Genomic DNA, 22,094 nt, shown 5'->3' with positions numbered 1-22,094 from the left:
ACTTTGCATTTAGTCTGAATCATTTAATGCACAGCTGTTTGTCAGATGTTTCGTCCAGTTATCACTGTCAATCATAGCAATGACTCGCGCATATTTAGCCGATTTACTCACATATTACTCACATTTTAAACTGGCTTTTGTCATTCTTGAAACGGTCCCTTTTAGACAAAAAAAAAAAAAAAACTTTTCTTCGATTGTGAATGGATTATGTAGAGAAAACGAGCAAAGTACACTCACAGTACAGTTGACCGGAAATAACTTAGCTTAGACAAGGAAGTAATCCATGCATATGGTCAATTACTCACCCTCATGTCGTTCCATAAAACCTTCGTTCATCTTCAGAACACAAAATTAAGATATTTTTTGATGAAATCCGAAAGCTTTCTGGCCCTGCATAGACAGCAACACAACTGACATGTTCAAGGCCCAGAAAGGTAGTAAGGACATCATTAAAATAGTCCATGTGACATCAATAGTTCAACCGTAATTTTATGGAGCTACGTATAAAGGGTATAAAGGGTTTAGAACAACATGAGGGTGGGTAATTAATGTCATTTTTGGATCAACTAACCATTTAATTTCTTTAAAAGTTTAAAAGTTTTATATTGATAGAACTTTCAGCATTAAAAGAAATGACAATTTTTGCATTCTAAGGGCCAGATTTACTAAACAGGGCAAATTAGCATTAGACCGTAATTTCATAAAAGCGCAGATGATTTACTGACAATGCGAACATTAAAAAACACAGACGCAGCCAGATCCATTTCCATAATGATCAGCGTAAATTACCGCCTGCTTTAAGATATGCTTCTTCTGGGCGTTAAATAATGGCGCAAATACCAGTAATTTGACGAGCACAGACATTAATAAATCACATTGCATGATTAATTTTAATGCTCCCCTCCCATAAATTTTGCATCTGAAAGGGAAACTCCTACAAATGCATATTCAATAAGGTTAGATGCCAAATAACTGTCCTTTTCAGGGGTAATTCTTCACTGCACATCTTTAGTAAATCCTGACATTGCTACAGTATTTTAACGCCAAAAGACAGTTTGCACTGTTAGTAAATCTGGCCCTAAATATCTATATCCTTTCTCATGTCTATTTTCAATATGCAATATGTCCAAAGCAAGCCCTGATCATAACAGGACATTTTTTTCAGTTGCTTGTTTTTTATGTATGTCGGACATCCTACTGTAAATCACTGGTCAAAAATTCTGCTCTCCGTAAACCATAGTTGTTGCTAAGTCACACATATGCAGCACTTTCACTTTCAGTACAACAAAATGGCTTGTTTCTGTAAACTTACCTTGTTGTGTCTGGTTAGAACACAGTGTTAGTCTTAACAGTGACTATATGTGAAACAACATAGTATTTACAGTTAAGGTCAAAAGTTTACATCCCCATTTCAGAATCTGCAAAATGGTAATTATTTTACCAAATAAGAAGGATCACACAAAATGCTTGATATTGTTTATTTAGTACTGACCTGAATAAGCTTTTCACATAAAAGATGTTTACATACAGTCCACAGGAGAAAATAATAGTTGAATTTATAAAAATGACCCTGTTCAAAAGTTTACATCCCCTTGATTCTTAATACTGTGTTGTTACCTGAATGATCCACAGCTGTGTTTTTTGTTTAGTGATAGTTGTTTATGAGTCCCTTGATTGTCCTGAACAGTTAAACTGCCTGCTGTTATTCAGAAAAATCCTTCAGGGCCCACAAATTATTTGGTTTTCTAGCATTTTTGTGTTTTTGAATCCTTTCCAACAATGACTGCATGATTTTGAGATCCATCTTTTCACACCGAGGACAACTGAGGGACACATATGCAACTATTACAGAAGGTTCAAACACTCACTGATGCTTCAGGAGGAAAAAACGATGCATTAAGAGCCAAGGGTGAAAACTTTTGAACAGAATGAAGATGTTTACATTTTTCTTATTTTGCCTAAATATCTTTTTTTTTTTTTTTTTTTTTTTTTCATTTAGTACTGCCCTTCAGAGGCTACAGAAGATACTTACATGTTTCCCAGAAGACAAAATAAGTTAAATTTACCCTAAACTTCAAATTTAAAAAAATTCACCCCCTCGGGTCTTAATGCCTAGTTTTTCCTTCTGAAGCATCAGTGAGTGTTTGAACCTTCTGTAATAAGTGCATACGAATCCCTCAGTAGTCCTTAGTGTGAAAATATGGATGTCAAAATCATACAGTCATTGTTTTGGAAAGGTTCAAATACACAAAAATGTTGAATAGCCAAAGAATTTGTGGGACCTGTAGGATTTTTTGGAAGAACAGCAGGCAGTTTAACTGTTCAGGACAAACAAGGGACTCATGAACAACTATCACTAAACAAAAAAAAAAAAAAAAAAAAAAAAACACATCTGTGAATCTTTGAGCTAACAACACAGTATTAAGAATCAAGGGGATGTAAACTTTTCGGGATCATTTTTATAAATTCAACTATTATTTTCTCTTGTGGATGTAAACATCTTTTATGTGAAATATCTTATTTTAGTCAGTACTAAATAAACGATAACATGCATTTTGTATAATCCCTGTTATTTTGGTAAAATAATAACCTTTTACAGATTCTGAAAGGGGAGTGTGAACTTTTGAGCTCAACTGTAATTAACAGAAAACCTAGCCTTTCCTACAACTCAATAACTGCTATTTCTTTCTAGAAATGCAAATCTAGTTTTGTTTATACAGCTTACTCTAATGGAGGACTTACATTTTAAACATCAAGCCACCACAGATTTTATGCCCTAATGGTTTATCCTGTGCGCTTCGAATACCACAAGCCGACCAGCTCTTTAGGCCACATTACACTTAATTCCATCTTATCATTGTGCACATGTTCAGAGACACCTGGTCTGTGTCCGAGTCACCTGATCAGCGCATATGGAGAATATCTGATAGATTAAGCTAGATTGAAAAAGAAAAACATTTTTACTCACGCCACAAGCTCTAACGTCAGCTTAAACGTAAAGGTCAGCGTGAGTGCTTGCAGATCGGCTTGGTTTTTTTAGAACAACTGTGCGCCTCAGTTAAACAGAAGGGGGAAAAAACAATGGCATTTGTTTATTCATTGCGTCTTTTTGATCAAAATTACATAAGAGATTTGGAGCATTCACTGTGTGTTTTGATTACTAGAGCGCCGTTTCCCAATACGGCTGTGAGCCTCATTCTGTTAAAATAAGATGAATCTGTCAGCGCAGCTTAACAGCCAGAAAACTTTGCCGTTCAGCCAAAATAAGTCTGCAGTGGTGACAGACTGTCAATCTGACCTTGTTCCTTTGCATGTCCGCTTTCGGGCTAATAAGGCTCTTCCTGTTTCTGTTTCTCTGCTCTTTCAGGTGAATATGTGGTAATGACGGTCTACTTCCATTTGAAACGGAAAATGGGCTACTTCATGATTCAGACGTACATCCCCTGCATCATGACTGTAATCCTTTCTCAAGTGTCTTTCTGGATAAATAAGGAATCCGTGCCCGCCAGAACTGTCTTTGGTACGTGTTACTCTCAAATCTTCTGCACCGTTTCCCCTCTGAACCACCAAACCAATTTTCATGCAAATACTGAGAAAAGAACTGCTTCCTTCTGTCATATCTTCCTCCCTTCCTCTATCCATTTCACTTTCTTTATGCGTCTTTTCCTTCTTTCTTTTTGTTTTATTCCGCTGTACGTAACCCTGGGTTAATGACTTTTTTAACCCTGGGTAAAGGCCACTTTTGAAAGTGGGTTAGCATCACTTTTTACCCAGATTGCAGTTCTAAAGATATTCTGTGTGGTGCGTGAAACGTGACTCCAAATTGTTTAGCAAATGACAACTGACATGAACTGAATATTCATGCACTTTGTATTTATATTTCCTTTCCTTTCTTTTTTTTTTCTTTTTTTTTTTTTTTTTTGCATTTCCTGTATGTACAGTAGTATGATCTTGCGAGAACTAGCAGATTTACACACTCGCATTCAGTTAATATGTGCACTATTGTTCAAAAGTTAGTCATCATTTTTTTTTTGTTTTTTTTTTGTTTTTTCTATTTTAAGAAATACTACAGCAAGGACATATGTGACCCTGGACAACAAAACCAGTCATAAGGTTAAATTTTACAAAACTGAGATGTATACATCACATGAAAGCTCAATAAATAAGCTTTCTATTGATGTATAGTTTGTTAGGATAGGACAATATTTGGCCGAGATACATCTATTTGAAAATCTGGAATCTAAGGGTGCAAAAAAATCAAAATACTGAGAAAATCACCTTTAAAGTTGTCCAAATTAAGTTCTTAACAATGCATATTACTAATCAGAAATTACATTTTGATATATTTATAGTAGGAATTTTACAAAAAATCTTCATGGAACATGATCTTTACTTAATTTCCTAATGATTTTTGGCATAAAAGAAAAATCAATCATTTTGACCCATACTATGTATTTTTGGCTATTGCTACAAATATACCCCAGCGACTTAAGACTGGTTTTGTGGTCCAGGGTCACATATTACATTTATTAAAATGACAGTTAAAGGAGTACTTCACTTTCAAAACAAAAATTTACAGATAATCGACTCGCCCCCTTGTCATCCATGATGATCTTGTCTTTTTTTCTTCAATCGTAAAGAAATTGTGTTTTCTGAGGACAACATTTCAGGATTTCTCTCCATATAATGGACTTCTATGGTGCCCCCGAGTTTGAACTGCAGTTTAAATGCAGCTTCAAATGGCACTAAATGACCCCAGCTGTGGAAAAAGGGTCATATCTAGCGAAAAGATCAGTTATTTTCTAAAAACATTTATCTTATATACTTTTTAATCTCAAACGCTTGTCTTGCCGAGCTAGCAAAATGAGCATTTGAGGTTAAAAAGTATATAGATTAAAATTTTCTTTAGAACGTAACCCATAGTTTTGCTAGATAAGGCCCTTCTTCCTTGGCTGGGATCATTTAGAGCCCTTTAAAGCTGCATTTTAACTGCATTTTGGAAGTTCAAACTCGGGGGCACCATAGAAGTCCATTATACGGAGAGAAATTCTGAAATGGTTTACTCAAAAAAACATAATTTCCTTACGACTGAAGAAAGAAAGACATGGACATCTTGAACGACAAGGAGGTGAGTACGTTATCTGTAAATGTTTGTTCTGAGAGTGAACTACTCCTTTAAGACATTTATAATGTTTCAAATAAATGCTGTTTTTGAACCTTATTTTTAATAAAGAGTCCTGAAAAAAATGTATATATCATAGCTTACAAAAAAACTGTTTTCAACATTGATAATAATAAAAGAAAAGTTTCTTGAGCAGCAAATCAGCATATTAGAATGATTTCTGAAGGATCATGTGACTGGAGTAATGATGCAAATTCAGCTTTGAATCACAGGAATAAATTCCATTTGAAAATATATTCAAATAGAAAACATTTATTTTAAATTAAACAGTTTTACTGTAATTTGATCAAAATAAATTGAGCCTTGCTGTGCATAAGATACTTTTTTTTATCCTAGAATAAGTGTGAAAGAAGATAACCATCTGTCTATCTATCTGAAAGGATTTTCCTGTTTGTGTTAAAGTGTTAGTTTGCTCCGACTTTAGTCCTGATCCAGTTACGATGCCGTGATGCCTCACAAGCTACTGAATCATAACATGTGTCACCATGTGTATCGTATCAGGAGGTAATTGGCGATTCCCGGTACTATGAAAATGAGAGAGAATTTGTTTTTTGTGTTGCAGGATCAAATTAACACAAAATGTGAGCAAGTGTACACCTATTATAGTTACCCGTTTCATAAAAAAAGATTTTTCTCTAATTTAGCTCAAGTTGTTGAATCGTATTTTCCAAGGTGGTTTTAGTCACTGCACAAAAATGATTTGCTCATTATTTTTGTCTTGTTTTCCGGAAACAAACATCTAAACATTCTTAAATGAATATACAAATTAAGTCTTGTTTTCCAAACAATTTATCAGTTTATGCTTAAAACAAGAAAAAATATCTGGTTTTCCCTTTGAATTAAGTTTATTTTTCTTAACCCACTGACAGCTAATTTCATTTTTAGGGATTTTTTTAGAAAACAAGACCTTTCGAGTTAATACAGTTGAGGTCAAAAGCTTTCACCCAACTACGACACCCCTGCTGGCTTTTAATGCATCCTTTTTTCCTTCTGAAGCATTAATGAGCATATAAATTCAACTATATTTTTCTCTTGTGGATTATATGGAAATGTCTTTTATGTGAAATATCTTTTCAGATAAGTGCTAAATAAAAAAGAACATGCGTTTTGTATGATCCCCCTTATTTTTTTAAATAATTATAACATATAGCAGATTCTGCAAGGTGTATGTAAACTTTTGACGTCAACTGTATATCTTGATTAAAGGGGTCACAGACGTCCTTTATTTATTATTTTGTACTGTTCTCTGTTTGAGGTCCACATAAAATGCTATCTAGATTTTTACATCAAAAACCATAATTTAGAAGTAATAGGCTATTTTCTGTTCTGTTTTTAACCCCTCTCATCAGAACGTTCTGTTTAAATAGGCATGACGGATTGTAAACGTCCACTGCTATGATTGGCTAACACTTGTGTATGTTTGACAGCCTACATCCTTCACAGATAGACAGTGCTGTGATTTAGGTTAAAAATGCATAAATACTCAGTACATATCAAGCAATCTGTAATAACAGACAAAGCAATAGTGGCCATGTAATCAAAACACTTGTGTGGTGCGACATTCCTGTCGGATCCAGTATAGCTGGCAGAGAATCGTCTTTTAGTTTAAATCTTTCTGAAAATCCTGCGTCGAATTGTGCCATGTTTGTAAACTAATCTGCAGTAAAATGAAGTGAACAAAAGACCAAGTTCTTACTGACGTGGTCTGAAACTTCATTAAAAATAAAGTTCATCCACTCTTTCCTAATATTAGGATCAGAAGGAAGGCAATGCAAAGGCTGTTTTTCCACAACTTGGCACTGCAGAGCATCTTGTTGTCTTCAGAGCCGTCTTTATCGTTTGATTTCTGCATAGACTGGCCTTCACCTCTCTCGTTTTCGTCTGTGGTGCATGTGTGGAGTTTTACGCCACTAGTCTCTTTTCTTCTTTGCGCTAAACTCTCCTGTTCATTTCCATTGGCAGGCATTTTAGCACCATGTGCCTGATCAGTCCTGAATGCCCTTATGTGCTGTGACCTTATCTGTCTGCCGCAAACACGACAAAACTCTTCTACATCCACAGACACTCGTTCACGCTCGTGCACACTCGTGCACGCACCTCCTGTTTCCTTCCACACTTCACCTGGGGCACTAGAGATGCTGAGAATAGCACGCTCTCATTCTCCACTGGAAAAGTGTAACAATGACCCACCTTCAGATGGCTACTAACAGAGCGGTGCGCTTGGACCCGGGCCAGAGGAGTGGATTTTTATGTCCTAGATGGAAGTGTGCTTAGTGAAGGGGTTTCTGGGTAATGACAGAGTGGGTTTTTGATGGCCGGTGCAGAATGGACGCAGCTGGAGACCACAATGATCTGTTGTTTATCTGTTCTGGGATGGCTTCCATATTTCGCTTTCTCTACACATGGCTCTAGTGTATTTTGGAAGGATGCTTCCAAATGGCTCCGTTGGTGTGTTTTTTTTTACTACCTTTGTCAGCACAATGTAGTTTGAAATTAGTTTAGGAGTGTTTAATAAAAGCATTTGCTCTGTTTTTGCTCGGTTACCTTCCCAGACCGTTTAAGATGTAAAAATGGGTCAGGATCAGAAATAGTCAAAGTTGTGATGTCAGAACCAAGAGGACATTAGCATACGAAGATCAATATTTGCATATCCATACCATACACTGCAAGACAAACAAAGGTTACATTACCTGAGACATTAAGGGCCAGATTTACTAAACAGGGCGTATTAGCGTTGGAATGTAATTCCATAAAAGCGCCGATAGGAGGGGAAAATTCTGTGTGTGATTTACTGACAATGCGCACATTAAAGAACACAGATGCAGTCAGAGCATTTTCATAATGACCAGCGCAATATACCAAGAGAAGTGCAAATTACCACCTGCTTTAAGACCTGCTTTTTTGGGCTTTAAATAATGGCGCGAATCCCAGTAATTTAACAAGAGCAGTGTTGTTTTTGACAACCATCTTAGATTTAGTCTTAGTCTTTTGGACTAAAATGCTTATTAGTTTTAGTAAAATTTTAGTCACTTCTATATGTGATAGTTTTAGTCCAATTTTAGTCGACGAAAAGTCATAAAGGTTTTAGTCTAGTTTTAGTCAAAAAAAGGGGGAAAAGTAGTCTTTTAACAAATTAATGTAGGTCAGTAAGTATTTTGCTGTTGGGTAGTGTCACTTATAAGTTGTGAAAATAGCAGATCTATAGTTCAACTCAATATGAGCTTCCGGATCGACTATTTTCACCAATAATTACAATAATGAAGGAATGGTTTTAGACATAAAAGACATATATTTGAAATAATGTGCAAACTGCCGCCATCATGGTTAATCGTCTGTCTGTCTAAGTGACAACAATGTGACATGTTGAGCACGTTGTGCGCTGCACGCCAGGTGGTGGGCGTAACCAAACAAGGATAGAATGCTAAAACGGCTTGCCATAGCCTACTAGTATGGCAAAGAGTATTTAATACTAAAACGGCTTGCCATAGCCTACTAGTATGACAAAGAGTATTTAATGCTAAAACGGCTTGCCATAGTGGCAGATACTTTTTAGGTTTTAATTGGCATGCACAATAAGCAGAAATGTCGTGCATTTTAAACGTCTGACGGACCACCCACTAACATTTTCGTCTACTCTCTTCTCGTCAACGAAAACTCACACACGTCTCGTCATGATTTAGTCATCAACGAGCCATTTTTATCTCGTCATCGTCTCGTTATCGTCATAAAAAAAAGTTGCGTTAACGAATCGTTGACGAAAACAACACTGAACAAGAGCAAACGTTAGTAAAACTCTCCTCCCAGAAATGTTGTGTCTGAAAGGGAAACTTACGGTGGCCGAGAGAGGCCAACGCGCTGCAAACAAGAAAACACATGCAAACAGAAAAAAACGACAACAAATTAGGAAAACATCTTCATCAGTTTGACAACACAGGCGCTGCAAATCCTCGCAACGCAAACACAAATACGGAAACGCGCTGCAAATTCTCACAACACAACCAAACTCAGAAACGCGCTGCGAACACACGAGGGCGCTGCAAACTAACAAACGCGCTGCATATAGCTCGGTCCACAACGGAAATGTTTCAGGGGGACCTCAAAAAGTGACGAACTCATCTAGGACCTGATTATTTATATCACTATATTACCTGATTATTTATATCACTATCACCTTTAAGTGATACTATACTATCACTAAAAGGCGATAGTTCACCGATAACACCTCTGCTCTGACCAACAGCCACTGAACAAATAATCAGGTCCCAGATGGGTTCGTCACTTTTTGAGGTCCCCCTGAAACATTTCCGTTGTGGACCGTGCTATATGCAGCGCGTTCGTGTGTTCGCAGCGCCTCCGTGTGTTCGCAGCGCGTTTCTGAGTTTGGTTGTGTTGTGAGAATTTGCAGCGCGTTTCCGTATTTGTGTTTGCGTTGCGAGGATTTGCAGCGCCTGTGTTGTCAAACTGATGAAGATGTTTTCTTAATTTGTTGTCGTTTTTTCTGTTTGCATGTGTTTTCTTGTTTGCAGCGCGTTGGCCTCTCTCGGCCACCGTAGAAACTCCTACAAATGCATGTTCAATCAGGTCAGGGGCAAAAATAACTGTATCCATGCCTTTTCAGCGCTATTTCTTCACTGCACATCCTTAGTAAATCTTTAAAGTACTATTTTAACAGCAAAAGACAGTTCGTGCTGGCACAAGCTGTTAGTTTTTTTTTTTTTCTGAAAAAAAAAAAAAGAAAGAAATAAAAATGCATCCTTAAAACAACACCATATATCTGCAAGTGGGGTAAAAAAATATATTGTTTCCACTTCAAATTAAGTTTTTTTTTCTTACCCCATTGACATTTTTTTTTTCTTGTTGTAAGCTTGTTTTATTTCACTTTGATGCATTGTTCAGAAAACAAGACCTGAAGGGATAGTTCAGCCAGAAATGAAAATTACCCAAAGATTTACTCACACTCAAGACATTCTAGGTGTATATAACTTTTTCTTTCAGGCAAATACAACTGGAGTTATATTACAAAAAATGTCTGCTGAGGCTTTTGAGATTTTGAAGCAACATAAAGTGCATCCATCCATCATAAAAAGTACTCCACGTGGCTCTGGGGGGTTAATAAAGGCCTTCTGCAGCGAATTGAAGCATTTGTGTACGTATTTAAAACTTTATGAACCGTAATCTCTAGCTTCCGCCAACCGTCGCACATGTGTTCAGGAGAGAGTGGCGTTCTAGTGATGTAGGCATGGTGTAAGCTCTGGTGAGAAGTAACAAACGCAGAAGTGCAGAGTAGAGAAAAACAAAAGAAAACAAAACACCAGTCATTAAATAATAAAAGAGGATTTGTTAAGAAAAATGTCGATTTTGATATTAGCCAAGAGGTTTTTGTTTGCTGTAAACAAAACTTCTCATGAGACTAGCATATACTCACCACAGTTTATGCTACACCTACGTCCAATGACATCTGCTGGAACGTCAGTCTGTTGTGAACATACAACAGTTAGCTGAAGCTAGAGATTATGGCTTATAAAGTTTTAAATATTAATATTTTTCTTACACAAACACATCGATTCACTTCTGAAGGCCTTTATTAACCCCCCAAGGTGTGTGGAGCACTTTTTATGATGGATGAATGCACTTTATTGGACTTCAAAATCTCTTAAAGCTACAGTAGTGTGTTAAATTTGAAAAATGTTCATGAAAACTAAATTTTTTTGAACAATAAAAAAACTAGCAACGCTTGCTTAAAAAAACAAACAAAAAAAAAATGGTAGAATATGGCATAGTTCTCCTAGATATGTAAATGCTGTCATTCTTCTGTGGAAAACAAATAACATTTTTATGATATCCACCTTCTTCCTGAACGCAAAAGTCTCGCTCGACTGGAACGATGCTTTCGATTTACTAGTCAAATTAACATATTTTCCGAGCCAATATTATAATGTTAAACCTATAAAAATGGTTTTAAAAAGCCCATGGCACCATAGTTTCATGACTTTACAGCGTCACAATGACCATACTTTAATGAATATGTCGATGAGATAAAGCAACCCCAGGTGAAAAAATAATATACTTAAATGCAATGAAAATACACTTAAATACCCGCAAATACATTTTTAGTACTTTGTTATTTTTTTGTGTTAAATAAAAGTGTGATGTTTATACACTATAAATATACTAATTAAAAGTATGTTTATACTTCAGTAGGACTTTAGTACACTTGAAAAAAGTATACTAAATACCAGTAATACTTAAATAAATTTTTAGTGTACTAAAATAAAGTATACTACAGAAAAAACATACAAAAGAGTTTTATTAGTGTGTTTTTCAAAAGTGTGCTTTAAATGCTTTAAACATTAGTTGATTTTTAGTGGACTGTTTACTTACTAATCCTAAGTTTAAAATAAGTCAATATATAAAAAATCTATTAGTAATGTATTGTAGTAGAAGTAGATTTTCTCAAAAGTTGTACTTAAGTACACTTAAGATGAATGCATTATAAGCATTAACACTTAAATTGATTTTGAGTGTGGTAATTTTAAGTTTACATTAAATGGATTTTATTAAAAATCTATTCGTAATGTATTGTAGTAGAAGTCCAAATTCTCAAAAGTTGTACTTAAGTACACTTAATATGAATGCATTATTAGCACTAACACTTAAACTGATTTTGAGTGTGGTAATTCTAACAAAACGTTATTGCCTTGAGGTCCCCCCAGGTAAAAAAAAAAAAAAAAAAAAGTGCACTAAAACACACTTTATTTACCCAGGTAAAAAAAAGTGCACTAAAATACACTTTAATGTAAGTATACTTAATACGCTTTTCAGTAATGTACTAAAAGTGCTCTATTTTCGCACACTAATTTTGTAGTTATTGTACTAAAAAATAGTATTAAGTTTATGTTAAGATAAACTTAATACCATCTAAGTGTACTCAACTGTGCTATTTTGAGACACCCTGAAATTGAACTAAAATGTGCTTTTAACATACTATATCTGTATTTTAAAATATATATTTAGTTACAACTAGAAGTACACTTGAACTCTCATTTTAAACATTTACAAATATATTTAAGAATAGTTTAAAGTATAATAGTAATATGTTAAAAAAATACAAAATGTAAAAAAAGTGCTAAAATACATTTTAAGTACAGCAAGTATACTTTTTAGTACTGTACTAAAAGTGCTCTATTTTCGCACACTAATTTTGTACTTAATGTACTAAAAATAGTATTAAGTATATTTTAAGATAAGCTTAATACCATCTAAGTGTACTCAACTGTGCTATTTTGAGACACCGTGAAATTGAACTAAAATGTGTTTTTAACATACTATCTCAGCATTTCCAAAAATGTATTTTGTTACCACTTAAAATAGAATTGAAACATATTTCATAAACCTTTAAATATACTAACTATACATAAAAAAATAAACTTATTGATTATTTAAAATACATTAATAATATATAACAAATGTATACAAAGCGTATTTATAATGTATTGCCCACATATTTTTATTAATAAAAAAATACACTTGTTGATTATTTAAAATACATGAATAATATATGATAAATGTGTACAAAGCGTATGCCACGCCCTTGGACTGTTTGCCTTGGTTTTTCCCAGTGTTTCCCCCATTGGACTGTCTGTTTGGTTTCTCCCATGCCTTTTTTTTTGTCTTCCTGCACTTAGTGTGATCCCCTCCACCTGTTGTTGTAATTATCTCCCCTTTATAAGTTTGTTTGATTTCCAATGTTTCTTTGTCTGGCTACAAGCGTTACACCTATGTTCCTTCGTTGTGTGCGCGTTTTCTCCCACCATTCCTGTCTATCGTTACTCTGCCTGAGGATTTATTGAAGACGTTATTTTGCGCTTTCCTACACGCTTCGTGACAACGTATTTATAATGTATTGCCCACACATTTTTATTCATTATAATACACTAATTAATTAAAATATATGAATAATATATCATAAATGTATACAAAGCGTATTTATAATGTATTGCCCACATATTTTTATTAATAAAACATACATTATAAATACGCTTTGTATACATTTATTAAATATTATTTGTGTATTTTAAATAATCAACAAGTGTATTTTTTATTAAAAAAAAAATATGTGGCCAATACATTATAAATATGCTTTGTATACATTTGTTATATATTATTCATGTATTTTAAATAATCAACAAATGTATTTTTTATTAATAAAAATATGTGGGCAATACATTATAAATATGCTTTGTATACATTTGTTATATATTATTCATGTATTTTAAATAATCAATAAGTTTATTTTTTATGTTTAATTAGTATATTTAAAGGTTTATGAAATATGTTTCAATTCTATTATAAGTGGTAACAAAATACATATTTGGAAATGCTGAGATAGTATGTTAAAAGCACATTTTAGTTCAATTTCATGGTGTCTCAAAATAGCACAGTTGAGTACACTTAGATGGTATTAAGTTTATCTTAAAATATACTTAATACTATTTTTTAGTACAATAAGTACAAAATTAGTGCGCGAAAATAGAGCACTTTAAGTACATTAGAGAAGTGCACTAAGTGTACTTAAATTGTATTTTAGCACATTTTTTTCACAATTTGTATATTCTTTTAATATATTACTATTATACTTTAAGCTATTCTTAAATATATTTATAAATGTTTAAAATTAGGGTTCAAGTGTATTTCTAGTTGTAACTAAATATATTTTTTAAAATACAGATATAGTATGTTAAAAGCACATTTTAGTTCAATTTCATGGTGTCTCAAAATAGCACAGTTGAGTACACTTAGATGGTATTAAGTTTATCTTAACATATACTTAATACTATCTTTTAGTACAATAAGTACAAAATTAGTGTGCGAAAATAGAGCACTTTTAGTACATTACTGAAAAGTGTACTAAGTATACTTAAATAAAGTGCATTTTAGTGCACTTTTTTTTTACCTGGGACGCAAGGTTAGCCGCAAGGTTAGGGGTGAAGTTCTATTTTCTTGAAAAATATCTATTTTTTTGTGCCAATATGTGATGTATACCTAGTGCAGCTTTAGGTTTCCAGGTAAACCACAACATTAGTGTCTTGCTGAAGTAGTGTGCCAATTTGCTGTTAACCTACTATTTTCTAAGAATGTGTCAATTAATGTAGACTGTCGCTGTTCTAATTACTTTGTTTAATAATAATGAATGTAACTTAAACATATTTTGGTTTACAAAGTGTGTTGTTTCATCAGTTAGTCACGTTAGCACTAACATATCCACCGTATCCACGTATTATTGTTTTGTGTTTACAGTTTAGGAGCTAAACTTTAGCTGTGGGCACGATTTGCTTGCATAAGTGTTTAACAAAATGTGTTTGTCATTATTTTAAGAACAGATTGACGCACTATATTATTGTTTTATATAAAGGTGCTCAGGGTTGCCAGGTTGTCACAACAAAACCCCCCACCCAATTGCTACTCAAAACTAGCCCAATCATGTTTTGAGGGGGTCTTCCATTAAAAACGTGTTCCGGGGTGTAAAATACACACTTTTTGTCACTTTTTAGGTTGCCCTAGTAAATTTGCATTCCAGGGGCTAAATACGACGTTATTGGGATCGCTTCAAAAACAAGTGTGCTACACGAGTCCCGAAAAGTGAAGGCAAAAGGTTTCAATCGCCCCCCCAATGGCCGGCTGCAGTATAGGTCATAAACCCCACCCTCTCCATGTAATCTAATAGGACGTGAGTCACAGTAAATAATCGAATTACACTCCAATTTTTTTTTTTTTTTCCAAAGGTGGTTTCCATCATGTGAGGTAGTTCTTATAATGCTGATTCATGTTCAAGTTTTCTTTTTTCTAATAAGTTCACTTTTACATAGTTATTTGATGCTATAAAAACGGGGTGTGGTGTCATGATTGCGATCTTGTGATTGGGTCTGCAGTAGTTTGGGCGGGACTTTGATACAGCAGCTCCTCCTCACGACTCTACTGCGCAGACTCTGGCTCCAAACACAGACTCTGGCTCCAAACGAATGTCTACTGCGCAGACTCTGGCTCCAAATGAATCTCTACTGCGCAGACTCTGGCTCCAAATGAATCTCTACTGCGCAGACTCTGGCTCCAAATGAATCTCTACTGCGCAGACTCTGGCTCCAAATGAATGTCTACTGCGCAGACTCTGGCTCCAAACACAGACTCTGGCTCCAAACAAATCTCTACTGCCCAAACTCTGGCTCCAAATGAATCTCTACTGCGCAGACTCTGGCTCCAAATGAATCTCTACTGCGCAGACTCTTGCTCCAAATGAATCTCTACTGCGCAGACTCTGGCTCCAAACACAGACTTTGGCTCCAAACGAATGTCTACTGCGCAGACTCTGGCTCCAAATGAATCTCTACTGTGCAGACTCTGGCTCCAAACGAATCTCTACTGCGCAGACTCTGGCTCCAAATGAATCTCTACTGCGCAGACTCTGGCTCCAAACAAAGATTCTGGCTCCAAACGAATCTCTACTGCGCAGACTCTGGCTCCAAATGAATCTCTACTGCGCAGACTCTGGCTCCAAACACAGACTCTGGCTCCAAACGAATCACTACTGCTCAGACTCTGGCTCCAAACACAGACTCTGGCTCCAAATGAAACTCTACTGCGCAGACTCTGGCTCCAAATGAATCTCTACTGCGCAGACTCTGGCTCCAAACACAGACTCTGGCTCCAAACGAATCTCTACTGCACAGACTCTGGCTCCAAATGAATCTCTACTGCGCAGACTCTGGCTCCAAACAAATCTCTACTGCGCAGACTCTGGCTCCAAATGAATCTCTACTGCCAGACTCTGGCTCCAAACACAGACTCTGGCTCCAAACAAATCTCTACTGCGCAGACTCTGGCTCCAAATGAATCTCTACTGCCAGACTCTGGCTCCAAACACAGACTCTGGCTCCAAACAAATCTCTACTGCACAGACTCTGGCTCCAAATGAATCTCTACTGCGAAGACTCTGGCTCCAAACGAATCTCTACTGCACAGACTCTGGCTCCAAACGAATCTCTACTGCGCAGACTCTGGCTCCAAACACAGACTCTGGCTCCAAACGAATCTCTACTGCCCAGACTCTGGCTCCAAATGAATGTCTACTGCGCAGACTCTGGCTCCAAATGAATCTCTACTGCGCAGACTCTGGCTCCAAACGAATCTCTACTGCGCAGACTCTGGCTCCAAATGAATCTCTACTGCTTAGACTATGGCTCCAAACAAAGACTCTGGCTCCAAACGAATCTCTACTGCGCAGACTCTGGCTCCAAATGAATCTCTACTGCGCAGACTCTGGCTCCAAACACAGACTCTGGCTCCAAATGAATCACTACTGCTCAGACTCTGGCTCCAAACACAGACTCTGGCTCCAAACGAATCTCTACTGCGCAGACTCTGGCTCCAAATGAATCTCTACTGCGCAGACTCTGGCTCCAAACACAGACTCTGGCTCCAAACGAATCTCTACTGCACAGACTCTGGCTCCAAATGAATCTCTACTGTGCAGACTCTGGCTCCAAATGAATCTCTACTGCGCAGACTCTGGCTCCAAACACAGACTCTGGCTCCAAACGAATGTCTACTGCGCAGACTCTGGCTCCAAATGAATCTCTACTGTGCAGACTCTGGCTCCAAACGAATCTCTACTGTGCAGACTCTGGCTCCAAACGAATCTCTACTGCGCAGACTCTGGCTCCAAATGAATCTCTACTGCGCAGACTCTGGCTCCAAATGAATCTCTACTGCGCAGACTCTGGCTCCAAACAAAGATTCTGGCTCCAAACGAATCTCTACTGCGCAGACTCTGGCTCCAAATGAATCTCTACTGCGCAGACTCTGGCTCCAAACACAGACTCTGGCTCCAAACGAATCACTACTGCTCAGACTCTGGCTCCAAACACAGACTCTGGCTCCAAATGAAACTCTACTGCGCAGACTCTGGCTCCAAATGAATCTCTACTACGCAGACTCTGGCTCCAAACACAGACTCTGGCTCCAAACGAATCTCTACTGCACAGACTCTGGCTCCAAATTAATCTCTACTGCGCAGACTCTGGCTCCAAACAAATCTCTACTGCGCAGACTCTGGCTCCAAATGAATCTCTACTGCCAGACTCTGGCTCCAAACACAGACTCTGGCTCCAAACAAATCTCTACTGCGCAGACTCTGGCTCCAAACGAATCTCTACTGCGCAGACTCTGGCTCCAAATGAATCTCTACTGCGCAGACTCTGGCTCCAAACACAGACTCTGGCTCCAAATGAATCACTACTGCTCAGACTCTGGCTCCAAACACAGGCTCTGGCTCCAAACGAATCTCTACTGCGCAGACTCTGGCTCCAAATGAATCTCTACTGCGCAGACTCTGGCTCCAAACACTCTGCCCAAACTCTGGCTCCAAATGAATCTCTACTGCGCAGACTCTGGCTCCAAATGAATGTCTACTGCGCAGACTCTTGCTCCAAATGAATCTCTACTGCGCAGACTCTGGCTCCAAATGAATCTCTACTGCGCAGACTCTGGCTCCAAACACAGACTCTGGCTCCAAACGAATGTCTACTGCGCAGACTCTGGCTCCAAATGAATCTCTACTGTGCAGACTCTGGCTCCAAACGAATCTCTACTGCGCAGACTCTGGCTCCAAATGAATCTCTACTGCGCAGACTCTGGCTCCAAACAAAGATTCTGGCTCCAAACGAATCTCTACTGCGCAGACTCTGGCTCCAAATGAATCTCTACTGCGCAGACTCTGGCTCCAAACACAGACTCTGGCTCCAAACGAATCACTACTGCTCAGACTCTGGCTCCAAACACAGACTCTGGCTCCAAATGAAACTCTACTGCGCAGACTCTGGCTCCAAATGAATCTCTACTGCGCAGACTCTGGCTCCAAACACAGACTCTGGCTCCAAACGAATCTCTACTGCACAGACTCTGGCTCCAAATGAATCTCTACTGCGCAGACTCTGGCTCCAAATCAATCTCTACTGCGCAGACTCTGGCTCCAAACACAGACTCTGGCTCCAAACGAATCTCTACTGCGCAGACTCTGGCTCCAAACACAGACTCTGGCTCCAAACAAATCTCTACTGCGCAGACTCTGGCTCCAAATGAATCTCTACTGCGCAGACTCTGGCTCCAAACACAGACTCTGGCTCCAAACGAATCTCTACTGCACAGACTCTGGCTCCAAATGAATCTCTACTGCGCAGACTCTGGCTCCAAATGAATCTCTTCTGCGCAGACTCTGGCCCCAAATGAATCTCTACTGCACAGACTCTGGCTCCAAACAAATCTCTACTGAGCAGACTCTGGCTCCAAACGAATCTCTACTGTGCAGACTCTGGCTCCAAACACAGACTCTGGCTCCAAACGAATCTCCACTGTGCAGACTCTGGCTCCAAACACAGTCTCTGGCTCCAAACGAATCTCTACTGTGCAGACTCTGGCTCCAAACACAGACTCTGGCTCCAAACGAATGTCTACTGCGCAGACTCTGGATCCAAATGTATCTCGACTGTGCAGACTCTGGCTCCAAACACAGACTCTGGCTCCAAGCGAATCTCTACTGCGTAGACTCTGGCTCCAAATGAATCTCTACTGTGCAGACTCTGGCTCCAAACACAGACTCTGGCTCCAAACGAATCTCTACTGCGCAGACTCTGGCTCCAAACGAATGTCTACTGCGCAGACTCTGGCTCCAAATGTATCTCTACTTTGCAGACTCTGGCTCCAAGCGAATCTCTACTGCGCAGACTCTGGCTCCAAATTACGTAATTTCCCCCAATATGGCAGCGGCCATATTGATATGCTTTGGCTTCACTTTTCTATAGTGGAATGAAGCGGAGACGCATCCTCCATCTTTTTTTACAGTCTATGTTCAAAAACAACAAACACATCAAAAACAACGCGGACTTGGCAACATAGATGGTAGCACTCGTTAACTTGCTCAAATACTCCTCTCTGTGCTAATCACAACAGGCTTGACCAGCTGACCAATCAGAGAAGAGTAGGCTTATGGAAGGAAGGGGTTTACAGACATTACGCTCAACGATGGTTTGAATGAACCGTTTTGAAATGACTGACACATGACTATATATGTATAAATGTATATTGTGGTAAAATTACAATGTTTTCTGACCTTAGATACTTTAAAACTGTTGTAGAAGACTCCAACACAATATTAGGACAAAACCATATAACCTGCTCTTTAGGCTTATTGCTATTGCTGCTTTTTATTTGTATCTATATTGAAAAAGTTTCAGTTTAATTAATTCAGTCGATCTTTGTATCCCATTTTAACATGGATTTCTATGGAGACTGGAACATGAAAGCACCCAAACGGAAGTTAGAATCCATCATGGCGGCACTTAATGGTTATTCAGGAAAAAGGTGAATAATGAAAACATATATTCTGTGGTGAAAAGGTGCTGTCAATCTTATAAAAGGACAAAAACACTATAAAAGTAGTCATTATGGGAGCTTTTTGTGTGGAACAAACTGAAATGATTGCAGGCTAAAAAAATCTTGCCGTCTGCCATAGTTCTCAAATGTCATTTGTGATTTTGTATATTTAAACATGCTGATCAGTTCCAAAACACGAGAACCAATGTTGTTTAGTGTCATTGACATCAAATCTGTCATGGCGCATGATCTTCACATGCCAGAATAAGACAGAAAAAAAAAACAGGTTGGCTAAGGAGAGTAAATATTGGCAGAATTGTCTTTTTAGCTGAAATTTTACTCTAAATGTGTTTCTCTTTCTGTTAGTTAGCAGCTGACTGAAGATCATGTCCTGCTTTGTAACCCCTTTTGTTTTTTCCATTATCTGTCTTTGCTCATTTTGGTGACAGAGCTCTCTCATTCTTCTCAGCCGTTCATACAAGAGCACTAAAGCAAAGCTCTCACAGCACTGTGGATTCGGTAGTGCAAAACACATCCAGCACCCCTGGCTAAATGTAGCCTGTGATGTACCTATTGATCGTTCCAGATCGGTCTGCACGTGGGCGTTTGTGAGTGCGCTGTGATCGTGTGAAGTTTTCCAGAGAGTGTGGATTATTCTCCAGAGCTGTGAGCTCATCTTATAGGCAGTTTCACCATGGGTTTGATTTGGTTTGAACCCGAGTTCGATGCAAATCCCGCAGCCTGCCCCCGCAGGTCTGAGTACTAGCGGCACCTGTTTACCACTGTAGCCTCGTAACTCAGGTGAAGATGTTAACTTCTCTGTTTTATTCATGGTTTTGTCGGAGATGCTGTTACTAACAAACATTAGCATACGTGGAACAACACTTGTGTTTACTGCAGGTGTGAGGAAAGAGATTCGAAGAATGCTGTTCAATAAAGGAATTTGAGCAGCTTTGAGATATGCATTTTATAATATACCAAAATTCAAGAAAATATTCTATTTATTTATTGATTGATTTAGCTACATTGCATTTTTTTCTTATAATTGAATCTAAATAAATAAGTTAAACTTATTAAAATTTATAATTAATTTTCTTTAAGTTAATTAGTAAATTAAATGTAAATTAAATATTTTGTAATGTTTTTTTATTTTTAAAAAATAAGAAAAAAAATAAAATATATTCTGTATTATATTCAAATATATTCAAATCATTTAAAATTTGAAATAATATATATTTTTTTTTTTGCAATTCCTAGATGATTTTCATTACTACTGTAGTATAGTAGTATTGTATTTTACTGTATTAGAATAAAATTTGAAATAATAAAATTAAGCGTATATTACATTTTATTGTTTGTAGTTTAATTTAAATACATGTACTTTATTTAAATACAATTTGAAATATTAATACATTGAAAAAAATGCAATTATGACAATTAAATTAAAATTTGAAATATTACAAAAATATATAGAAAATTGTACCTTTTACATATTTTTAAAATAATATGTACAATAATATATTAAATTATTTAATATATAAAACCTGTTTTTGGACCATTAGGTAGTGTTTTTTTTTTTTTATATAACAATGAGTACTTTTTTTTTTTTTTGCAATTCCTAGATAATTTTCATTACTACTGTAGTATAGTAGTATTGTATTTTACTGTATTAGATTAAAATTTGAAATAATAAAATTAAGCGTATATTACATTTTATTTTTTAATTTTAATTTAAACATATGTAATTTATTTAAATACAATTTGAAATATTAATACATTGAAAAAAATGCAATTATGACAATTAAATGAAAATTTGAAATATTACAAAAATATATTTTCTTGTCCATTAGGTTTATACTACATTTATCATTGATGTATTATAATATTTCATATTTTAATTTAAACAAATGTACTTCTTATAATATTCAAATCATTATGTGAAAAATGTGAAATATTAATAAAATTAAGCCTACTGTATATTTTAATTTTTTGGATTTTAATTTAAATATATGCACTTTATTTAAATACAATTTGAAATATTATGAAAATGGGAAACAAATTACAATTATGACAGTTAAATGACAATCTTAAGTTAAAATATGTGTACTTTATTTAAATACAGTTTGAAATAGTAATAAATAAAAAGGCAATTATGACAAATAATGACAATTAAAATAGTTAAAATGTATTTATTATAATTTTTAAATAATTTAAAATTGACATTTTAATAAAATTAAGCCTATTTTGCATTTTATTTTTTTCATATTTTAGTTTAAATGTATGTACTTTAAATACAGCTTGAAATGTCATGGAAATGAAGTCTTTTTTTTTTTGTCCATTAGGTTATTATTTCTCAATATTGTTTTTATGAAAATTAAACATTCCCCACAAATTGATATTCCGTTTATAATTGATGTATTATCATTTTCCGTATTTAAATGTATGTACTTTAAATGCAATTTAAAATATTAGGAAAATGGAAAAATGG

General features: G+C 36.3%; 1 protein-coding gene across 1 annotated transcript in view; it reads left to right on the top strand.

Annotated features, from left to right (window-relative positions):
* Positions 1-22,094, top strand: part of gabra4 (gamma-aminobutyric acid type A receptor subunit alpha4) — a 62,447-nt gene that overhangs the window by 15,016 nt on the left and 25,337 nt on the right. Inside the window, 1 exon segment of the mRNA XM_073820123.1 lies at positions 3,368-3,520. Coding sequence (XP_073676224.1) covers positions 3,368-3,520 — 153 coding nt within the window.

Source organism: Garra rufa, chromosome 16 (assembly GCF_049309525.1).
Source record: "Garra rufa chromosome 16, GarRuf1.0, whole genome shotgun sequence".
NCBI classification, from domain to species: Eukaryota; Metazoa; Chordata; class Actinopteri; order Cypriniformes; family Cyprinidae; genus Garra; species Garra rufa.
The sequence above is the reverse complement of the archived record's forward strand: the minus strand, read 5'-3'. Positions and strand labels throughout refer to the sequence as shown.